General features: G+C 43.2%; 1 protein-coding gene across 1 annotated transcript in view; it reads right to left on the reverse strand.

Annotated features, from left to right (window-relative positions):
- The window catches only part of SLC44A5 (solute carrier family 44 member 5), a 183622-nt gene that overhangs the window by 7081 nt on the left and 165516 nt on the right, over positions 1 to 11025 (reverse strand). Inside the window, exons 18-21 of the mRNA XM_069102247.1 lie at positions 5843 to 5946; positions 3814 to 3887; positions 768 to 838; positions 587 to 666 (exon numbers count right to left, since the gene is read on the reverse strand). Coding sequence (XP_068958348.1) covers positions 587 to 666; positions 768 to 838; positions 3814 to 3887; positions 5843 to 5946 — 329 coding nt within the window. The remainder of the gene's footprint in view (positions 1 to 586; positions 667 to 767; positions 839 to 3813; positions 3888 to 5842; positions 5947 to 11025) is intronic.

The following is an 11025-nucleotide window of genomic DNA, read 5'->3' on the forward strand; positions in this document are numbered from 1 at the left end:
TGGCTCTGGGTCTGGCTCTGGCTCTGGTTCTGGCTCTGGTTCCGGCTCTGGTTCTGGTCTGCCAATTAGCAGCTGTCAGTCATGATTCCTTTCCCATCCTCTGCCCTAAATCTAACTGGAACCAGGGGAAGGGCATTCGTTTTGAAGCCAGTCCTCAGTCACGAGCCTGCTACAGGTCCCATGCCTCAGGTAGCTTTAGAGCAATAATTTTTCGCGCACAACCCTCTATAAATCCATAGGTTTAACCTTTGTGGAAAGCTCTAGGGACCCTCGGGTCGTGGATTCAAAGTTGGAAGGACACTGGGAGGGGATGGAGTCTCACCCTCTTGTTGCATCATCATATAATCATAGACACACAGATCACGAGATGGCTGAAATCTCAAAGGTCGTCCACCTATTCCAAGCCTTCATTTGACAAGAGCAACCTGAAGGCCAGACAGTGAAGTGATGGACTATCCAGGCAGCACAACCAGTATGGCTCCAGGAACAAGGCGGGCTTTGAAGCCCATGCCCTGCCCTGTGCCCTGCCTTGCCTCCCATCCTCAAAAGCTCCAGGGTGTGCAACACAGGTGTAGCCCTTTCTTACCAACAGAGGCAACCAGTAATAGTTCAGTGCTGGTGCTGTGATCGGGAGTTTTTTCGTGAAGAACATATAGCCCAGGACACCTATTAAAACAGGAAGAAGGTCATTATTCATTTGCATGGGGATGTCATTTAAGGCTGCTTTGTAAAACACTCCCATTCCCTCTATCTTGTGGATTACTTACCTATACCCGTGGAAATAAGCAGCTTCCCCATCCATAACAAGAATTCTGTCACTTTGTCCAACACAGCAACTCTGCATGACAGAGAAGGAAGAAAATCACCCTGCGAACCCCCATGCCTTGCCCAATGTGCATTTCTGCGGGGTCTTGGGGATTGACAGAGAGCAGGGGGAGGCATCGCGCAGGAATCTGGCCTAACATTTGGTCTGACCAAAGCTGGGTGTGCAGCATGAACCTGGGGCCAGAGATGGAGCTGAATAGATTTCATGCATTAAGCAGAAGCCAGCCTGGCAGAGCCATTCAGGAATGCTTTTGAGGCCATGTTGTTCTCCCAGCGACGATGCTGCTACTGAAGCTACAATGGGACTTCAGAATGTTCGATGGCTGTAGTAGTCGTTCCCTTTGGCCCATCCAGGCCTTCCCACCCTTCCGTCATTTTCTTGTTTTTTTTCCCCTCCTTAATCACCAACTTCGGTCCGTGACTATTTGATGAAGATGACATGTTGGTGCAGCTAGAACATGAAGACAGCCAACATGTCACAGTAGTGACAAATGAGGAAAGTGAGGCAAATGGGCAGAAATACAGGGTAGTAATCAACTCCCAAGAAAAGAACAGACATTAGACTGAAAGCAAAGCCAAATGTTTAAATCTTCTGTCTGACAGTTATCATAACATTGGTGCTGACAGTGCTTTGGATTTGAGTCTCACGTGATCTCCATTAACTCTGGATTTTTTGGCCCCCTTGGCTCTCCTGACTTTACTCCGCAGACATCCATTCATGTCGCTCTTTCCATGCTTCTCTGTATTCAGCGCACGCATCATTTCTCATAGCACAGTGATATGTCCTTACATTCATATACCACACATTGTTTATACATTCCCCAATTAATGAGAGTCTGCTTTGTGCCTAACTCTTAGCTATCACAAAAGTGCTGCTCTAAGTGTTTCGGAGCACGTGGGGACTTTTTGCTTTCCAGTAATTTCCTTGGGGCATAAGCCCCGGAATGGAGTCGCTGACTCAAAGGGTGTAGATATTTTGATGGCTTTCTCTGCATAATTCCAAATTGCTCTCCCAAATAACTGTACCACTTCAAAGCCCCTCTGCACAACCCCTCCAACCATGAGAGTTGCCAAGTTTTGGTCATTTTCATCAACTTGCAAACCTCAGGGTCATGTTGACTTGCATTGTGACTTGGAGCATTCTTTTCATGTGATCGTGAACATTTGACAGTTCTTTTGAGAAACATTTGTTCACATTCTTTGCCCATTAATCTGCTGGAGAATGGATATTATGTATTGTGTGCTTAGACAGTTTATGTATCTTGCTACATAACCCTTGTCAGATCAACCTGATACAAAGAATCCCCTCCCCTCGGCGTTTCCCTTCTTATCCCATATGCATTCATGTTGTCAGGGAAGACGCCTCTCAGTTTCAAGCACTGAACGTTATCGATTTTCGTTTAGTTTTTATGGTGCTTCCATCTCTTGCTGAGTTAACACATCTCTTACCAATAGCCATGAGAGGCAGTGACCTTTCTCTTCTATTTTAGGGCACGATCTTTAATCTCAAGGCCATGCATCCATTTAGAATGTATTGTGAAGGATATGAACAGGCAGTTTGCAGATGAAGAAATTAAAGCTATCCGGTCATATGAAAAAATGTCCTAAATCACTATTGACTAGAGAAATACAAATTAAAACAACTCTGAGGAACCATGTCCCACCTATCAGAGTGGCTAATATGACAGGAAAAGGAAGTGATAAATGCTGGAGAAGAACTGGCTTTCACTTGTATTTATCATTTCTACGGTTATTTCTGTTTCCAATTAATTTATTTCCCCTCCAATTTTAACATCTTTTCTTTTGTGCTTATTTTGTTTGTTCATTTGTTGTTTTCTAATCCTTTACGACATATTCAATTCATTACTTATCTCTTTTCCTATTTTATTACTGTATATTTGTAAGGATAAGATTTCCATGGATAGGACTAGCTAAGTGACTGCATTTGAAATCCAATGGGTTTTATCAAAGTATGGTTTTCCAGATTCTATTTCAAGAAACCATGGATGAAAAATATATATTGGCAACAGGAATGGAGAGGAGGGGGTGAATGTAAGAGATGTTGAAACAGGACTTAGGGACTTATTATATAAACTAGGGAGGCTTAGGGAAGGCCAGAAATCACTTCCAAGGTTTCCAACATGGACAATGGCATGACTGGTGGTACCACAGACAGAAAGAGAGGGAAAGACATAAGCTTGATTGTGGACATGTTGTGTTTGATGTGTCTAGGGGCCATCCAGATGGCTAAGTTCTGTAGGCATCTTCCTAGCGGGCATGGTCAATAGAAAGCCAGACTTAAGAGCCAGGAAATCCTGAGTAAAAATCCTGCCTCAGACCCTTACTAGCTGGGTGACCCTGAGCAGGTCATGTAATCTCTTTCAGCCTTGGTTTCTCCACCTGTAAAATGAGAATGAGAATAATAGCACCTATCTCCCAGGGCTATTGTATCCAACAAGATCTTTTCCAAAGTTCTTTGCAAACCTTAAAGCATAGGAATGTTATAATGGTGCCTGGGAGGATGGGGACAAGAGTCTCATCTCCCTACCTGAATCAGAAATTCTAAGAGAAGCAACTGTCTTATTCAACTTCCAGCTTTTTCTGGGGCCTAATAGTGCCTCATATGCAAACTGAGCTCAAGCAGTCTTTGTGGACTGACTGACTGAATGTTCCCCAAAGCATCTTCAAACACTTCCTGCACAAGGGCCAATCACCAAGCCAAGTTCTGGAGGTTCAAAGGAGGGCCAAGATGGTCCCTGCCCACCAGGAGCTTACAACCTAGTGGGGAAGACAGCATGTGGGTAATGAGGTATGTACACAAGTTCCATGTGGAGTAGATGGGAGGCCATCTCCTAGAAGATGCAATGAGAAGGCCACTCACACCAATGTATGGTGTGTGTGCCAGCAGCTAGAGCATGGCAGATGCTTTAAAGATGCCTGATGCCTGGCTGACTAAGGAGAGCGCTAGCATTCAGTTTGACCACTGACCTCACCACGTTTCTCATCACGAGCATGAACGCATCTCGGGCTGCCGTGCAGAAGTTCTCTCCGTATATCGCGATCTGTAGCAAAACCAAACAAAACAGAAATGAAGTGATGTCCTAGAGTCAGAACAATGGCCTCATGGGAGCGAAAATGAGGCTGAGTGTACGAGAGGAGGTCTCACTGTCAGCAATGCCCATCGCCCTGTGTCTTTCTTAGTGGGAATAAGGGGGAGGCTTGGCTTTTGGTTTGGTTTGGTTTTTTGTTGGGGGGAGTCCTGGGAATGAAGGGGGTGGTTCCTGACCTTGGCATTTGTTCATTATTGCCAACAATATTGCTGGCGGTCATGAAGACTCCATGCTCTATAGAATTTACAAACAGAAATCCAGAGGAGGGCTTTTTCCTTCTCTTTATGTTAGGCCTCCTTTGGCAGTTGGATGGGACCTATCAAACCCTCTCAGAATCATGTGTTTTAAAAGCAGAAAACTAAATACATGGGATAACAAAGGATTTCAAAATATTAAAAAATAAACAGCAACCATAGTCATGAATCCCCGGTCAAAGGCCCTGATCCTCACTGGGGCTCAGAGAGGTTTGGAGACCAGAGATGTAGAGGTCATCTAACCCAATGGCCTCATTTTAGTCTCTGAGTGGGTGAGTGGCCTGCCCAACAACACACAGCACAAACAGCAGACCTCGTGCTTCCACTTACTCACCTGTTTGTCCCCAGTTAAATCCCTTCACATCTATGGGCCTCCATTCCTCATCTGTAGAATAAGGGGGCTTGATTGGGTGTCCTTTAGGGTTCCTTCTGACTGCAAATCTATGATCTGAGGGTCCTCCATGGGCCTCAGTTTCTTCATCTGTTCAGTGAGGCTTGGGGCTCTATCGCCTAGGAGATTTCTTCCACATCCCAACCAATATCCTGTAATCCTGGAGATCTAGGTCCTCCCACTCCAGTCCTTATCTATCTACACTTCCCCCAAATCAGAGAACTGCAGAGAAGAGCAAATTGGTGTCCCCAAGTCATCTAAATAAGATCTCAAACGTTTTGTGTCTCCAAAACCTGTTTGGAATAATGTTTTTGCCTATGTTTGTCCTTATTCTACATAAGGACGACTGTGATTATGCCGCAGCGGGAGGTACAGGAGATAGAGCTGGGAGGACCTAAGCTCAAATTCAGCCTCCTATCCTTCCTACCTGTGGGACCCTCTTTTTGCCTCAGTTTCCCCAACTGTAAAATGGAGATAATTACAGCACCTGTCTCCAGGGTTGTTGGGAGTATCAGAAGAGATCACATTTGGGAAAGCACTCAGCACAGTGCCTGGCACATAGTGGGGGCTACGTCAGTGATCATTCCCTTCCTTCCCCCTCCCTAATGGAAGAAAATGCTACCTTTCAGTCAGAGTTTCAAGGAAATGAGGCTGCGTTTCTCCCATCCCAAAGCACAAATCTTCTGAAACCTCTCCAGGGAGAATGGCTGCCAGCTCTAGGGGGCCAGCTGCTCTAGGGTCTGCCCAGAGGGACCTGAAGGAGCTGATACATTGCATTAGGACCAGCTGTGGTTGGGGAGGGGAGGGAAGAGGGAGAATTCTGAGAGAAATCAAAGCCTGATTTGTTTTTGCCGATTTCCAAGGTATTAATGCTTATGCTGAAAATTTAACAATTAGCTTGTGGAAGCTGGTTTGAGCTGGCTCCAGGATGCCCCTGGCACATATATATGTGTGTATACATATATACATACATGTTCTAATATGCCATGACCAGGTCAAGAAAACATAAAATCCAGTGTGGGCACAAATAAAGATGCCATAAAGTATAGCCTTGCTCTCTGAAGGATGATTATTCAGATCACCATTGAAGCAGATTAAGTTGGTAAATACTTGAATCTTGTGCGATATTCTTAAACCCTAGGATCCCCGTGGGACTGAAAGCAACAGCACCAACGGAGGTCCTTGCTCCACAGATGCCATTGTCCGCACGATTCTAGTTTGGAAGTGACAGAGCCCCACAAGGCACAAATCCAGCTACCTACCATTATGTAGGCATTTCTGTTTATAAACTTGAGGACTTTTTCCAAACACCAGAAACAGCACCGGAAGCAGCAGACAATGAACTTAGCAAATGAACTGTTAGACTCTGTGGGAAGACAGAACCAAAATCCATGAGCAGCTTGTAGCTAAATCCTGGGAATTTCAGTGTCTAGGGATATACAGCAAAATCAGCCTCAATGGAAGCCATGAGTGGAAGACATATTCTTAGTGAGCATATTATGTATATATATATGTATATATATATATATATATATTATATATATATATATATGCATCAAGGAGAGTCCATCACTAAGGTGAATTTCCATTGTTTTCAATTGAAAAGAGAGCTGGCCTTTTAGCCAAGAGGACCTGAGTTCAAGTCCTACTTCTGACATTTCCTGGCTGTGTGATCATGAGAAAGTCTCCTAAGCTCTTCAAGTCTCTATGCTGCCAAGAAGATGCTGACTTGTATTGGCAAATGGAGTTTTCTATACCAATGGAATTCTATACCAATGTTCAGTAATTGGTCCCACTAAAATCCTCTGTTTTCCAACAACAGCAACTCACAAAATGGCCACAAAATACAAAATAGGTCTCTATCTATTCCACCTCCCTTCTACTTCTGCAATGGCAAGAGAAGATTGGCAGAAAAGAAGAAGAGAAGGTCAAGAATCTTTTAATTCAAAGTATTAAAATATTCATTTAACGTTAGAGACTGGGAGACTCTAGGTATGACCTTGGCCTAATGACCAGTAAGTGAGCACTGCAGGAGGAAGGAGCCTCATTCATAGACAGTTTTGATAAATGGGAAATCAGAAAACTGATATTAAAAAAAAAACCCAATGTATTGCTAAATGGAAGGGCAGCTGTCAAGTTCACCCCAAAAAGGTGAATAGCAGAGTGGGAAGAATTGGTTTCATCTTGCAATCAAAGGCAACAAGAAACAACTTTGGGTTATTGTAATGGGAATGTAAATTTGGAAGATCTTCCCTGCCCCTAGGCTAAAGAGCACCTGGAGCCTGGGGTGGGAGGCTTGTTTTTCAGTAGATACTTCTTGATTAGCCAGTGAGTCAATAAGGTTGTTACATTCTCTGAGTCAGGAGAAGGCCATATCAGCCCTGATGTGTTGGGGCTCACTTTAAGAAGTGTTCTGCGATTTGATCAGATGAAAATCAGAAGTTGAGAGCCCCCCCCCCCCCCCCCGGCTTTGAAACCCAGATGTTGATTTGGTATGGATGTAATGGTTGGCCAGTTTGGAAATCTGTCTACTTGATCTGTTTCTCTGTCTTGATAATTCTGTCTGTATACTCTGAAGTTCGGGGTGCTGACCTTTTTCCCCTGAACTAGGTAAATGATATATATGTTTGACTGATTAAAGTAAGCTTGTTAACCTATTTTGAGTTGCTTTCCTTTAACAAAGCAGATCCAAGAACCTATGTTGGCAGCGATCCTGGGGACGCTGGCGTGCTTGCTGCTACAGTTATTTGATGAACTTGTTCTGCAGGAATCACAAAGAAAATAAGCATTTTCTTTTTTTGCTTTTTGGAAGGGGGAAGGCAGGGAAATTGGGGTTAAGTGACTTTCCCAAGGTTACACAACCAGTAAGTGAAAAGTGTCTGAGGCCAGATTTGAGCTCAGGTTCTCCTGATTCCAGGACTGGTGCCTTATTCACTGCACCCCTTAGCTGCCCCAGTAATTTTGTGTCTTTAAAAAATATTATTTGGTCTGTGGGATGCCTCTGTAGGGCAGCAGAAAGAGAGAAGCAGAACTGTGCTAGGTGGGTGATATGAATGTACAAATGAGACATATACTGCCCTCAAGGAACTTACTTTCTATTTGTATGGACATGGCATGTTCAGATCAATAAACACGAGCTACATACAAAGAAATACACACCAAAAGTGAGAATAAGAACGTGAGCTCAGTGAAGGCAGGGACTGCGTTGGCTTTTGCATCCTCCCCTAGTATCTTAGCACACAGGAAGCCTTGACAAACCCTTAGTGATTATCTCCTGTTTGACAGGGATTTTGAGGGCAGGCACCTGGGCTGAGCCATGAAGGGAGCAGTGGCTTCCAAGAAACCAATGTAAGGAAGAAGAGCATTCCTGGAACCAGGAACAGCCCTTACAAAGGCCTGGAGGTGGGAGATGAATGGCATGGATGGGGAAGAGCAGGAAAACCATTGGGACGAAGTAGAGACTGAAAACGACGGAATAATGGAGAAGCAACCTGGAGAGGCAGCAATGATTCACTTGAGAAGTTCCACAACGAATTTCTGAGGCAACACATGCCTTGACACTCAATTTCAATATGAAAATGGGTGCAGGAGAAGACAGAAAAACTGTCATGAAAAACATGGTTCGGGCTCAAGAAACGAATGGTCCTAGTTACTAGATTACTGAGCAGTCTTATTTCTGCCCAGCATAAAAGTATTCTTTGAGAGATGGGAGGGGCTGGATATGATCAGCACTGAATAATCTCACAGGAAGGAAAATGGAGAATAGTTTAACAGATACAAAATAACGGGTTCCCCAGTCATATCCATAGGTAGCTGATGGACTGTTCTGAACAAAGGTCAAGGTAAATACCCTGTTTGAAGAAGTTCTTATATAGGAGGAGACATTTTAAGTGATTAGAGCCGTTCCAATCCAACCTAGAAGCCAATGACTTCCCAAAGTAGGAAATGGACACAAATAAAAATGTTCATTCTCATATTAAGCCACACAATGAAAAAAGAGAGATTGTAGAAGTCACTTCATTCAGCAAATGCTAGATCTCCCACTAAAGAGAGAAATATGGCAGCCAAGGGCATTTCTATTTTACTAGCTAATGTGCAAAACTTGCTGGTGGAGAATGATGATGGCCTGAGATTTGTAGTCCTGCCTCACAAAACAGCAAAATCTTATTTAGGAGAAAATGTCTACAGAGACCTTTTTCTTTTATTTTTTATATTGATACATATTTATGGACTAAAACAAGCACTTCCATAACAGTTCAATAGAAAATGACTGGACATAAAAACTGCAAATCTACTAAGCATAACTTGCTGTTTTTTCTTCTTTTTTCTACGTTGCCGCACCCCAACCAAGAGATGGCTACCATTAGACACAAATAGCTACAAACACACACACACACACACGCAATGCATGTATGCACGCACTTATGTAAAATTATTCTATACATACTTCTATTTCTATCAGCTCTTTCTCTGGATGCAGATAGCAACTTTCTTCATATGTCTTTTATAGTTAATTTGCATATTTATAATCATAAAACTAACTAGTTCACTGGAAGTCATTCCTATGGCTGTTGCTATATACAATGTTCTCTTGGTTCTGCTCATTGGGCTTTTTCATTCTTTCATGCAAGTCTTTCCGTGTTTTTCTAAGATCATTGAGCTCATCATTTCTTATGGCACAGTAGTGTTCCATCACAATCACACACCACGAGTTGTTCAGCCATTTCCCAGCAGGGACCCCCCAGTGTTTCCACTTCTTTGCCACCACAAAGAAAGCTGCTATAAACATTTTAGCACATATAGGTTATTTTCCTTCTTCTCTGATAACCTTTGGAAATAGAACTAGTAGTGATATGGCTTGGTAAAATGGCATAGGTGGTTTAATAAGTCTTTGGGCATAATTCCAGATTGCTCTCCAGAATGGTTGGATCAGTTCACAACTTCACCAATAATGAATTAGTGTTCCCTCCAACATTTGTCATTTTCTCCTTCTATCATTTTAACCAATACGGTAGAAATAAAAGGCTGTTTTAATTTAGAAACCTTGACGTGGAACCTAAATGAGGCAGATCCTCCTGCAAGTATCTGTCGATGAAAACCAGAAAGAAAGCAAAGCAACAAATCAAGGTGTTCAGCCAGGGGCCAATGTAGATAGAACATCTTCCCTGTCGTCAGGAATACCTGAGTTCAAATTTAGCCTCAGACGCTGATTATCTGTGGTTATTTGTCCTTTGTTCTTGAACATGACCATTGACACCGAGAAGGTGCTATCTTGACCTGCAAGTAAATTGGATTTAAGTGAGGCAGGGCTGTGCAAAGTCATCAACCTGTCACCTGACTTCCGTTTGCCTCAGTTTTCCCATCTGTAATATGGATGAAGAGCTGTCTCCCAGGGTTGTTGTAAGGATCAAATGAGAGAAGAATTTGAAAGCATTCAGCATAGTGCCTGGCACATAGTAGATCCTATAGACATGTTAGGTATTATTAAACTAATGTGAGATGGAACAGAGCAGTCAATGCTCTCAGAGTGGCCTGTTGTCCTGTCTATGACAGTGGGACCCCTACATGTGGACCCTAGATGGTCAGTAACTGATGTGCTATGGAAGGAGAGAGTGATTGCCTTTTAGACGAAGAAGTTGGGAACATGGGCTAGGTGGATGCATACATGTGTGTGCACACAGGGAGAAGAAATCTGCGCTGGAATCAACACAGTTTTAAAGGCTTTCCCAAGTCATTTTTCAAGATACAACAGAGTGAAAGCATTCAGAAGAATGGACAAGAGTTGGGTGTGCCCTTTTTACTAAAATGGAGTGAGAAGGTGGTAGCACAAGCTAGCATGAGACTGGCTTTTTCATTAACATGAAATTTTTATGAAACCACCAAAGCTTAAAATGAGGGTGTCTTTGAGCAGAGAAAACCAGATTTTTGTCATTTTTTTACTCCATCACTGGGGTTTTACAATGGTCTAAAAAGTAGAGAGACTAAAATATGCTGCTGTTTTTCTGTTAACGGATTTTGGAAAAGAATGTGATTAAACAGAACAAAATACAGTCTTAAAGGCTTCCCTCCGACAAAGTATGTTCCCTGTGAATCTGGAGGCAACCTCATTTGACAGTCCTCTGAGAAGTAGCGTCAATGAGACCTAAAAGAGCAAGTCCCTTTTGCTGACATGAAAACCACCCTAAGCAAGGCTCACATAGGAGTCTTGAGGGAAGGGAAGGACTTCCAAGTGCATGCCTTTGCAGAGGAGTTTGGAAATCTTACACATGACTCCTGAAAATTAAACACGCTTCTTGGTGATGTCTGCAGAGAAACTGAAGGGTCTGGCTCCCCACTACATCTGCAGAATAACATTTCATCACTTGCCCTAGTTAGTGCATTCTATGTTCCAACCTCCCCAGCTGCTGTTTCCTCTGTCTCCTGGCTTCATGTCTATACGGGGCAT

This window comes from Petaurus breviceps, unplaced genomic scaffold (assembly GCF_028583685.1).
Source record: "Petaurus breviceps papuanus isolate PSGF00001 unplaced genomic scaffold, PetGlider_PUasm1.0 545, whole genome shotgun sequence".
NCBI classification, from domain to species: Eukaryota; Metazoa; Chordata; class Mammalia; order Diprotodontia; family Petauridae; genus Petaurus; species Petaurus breviceps.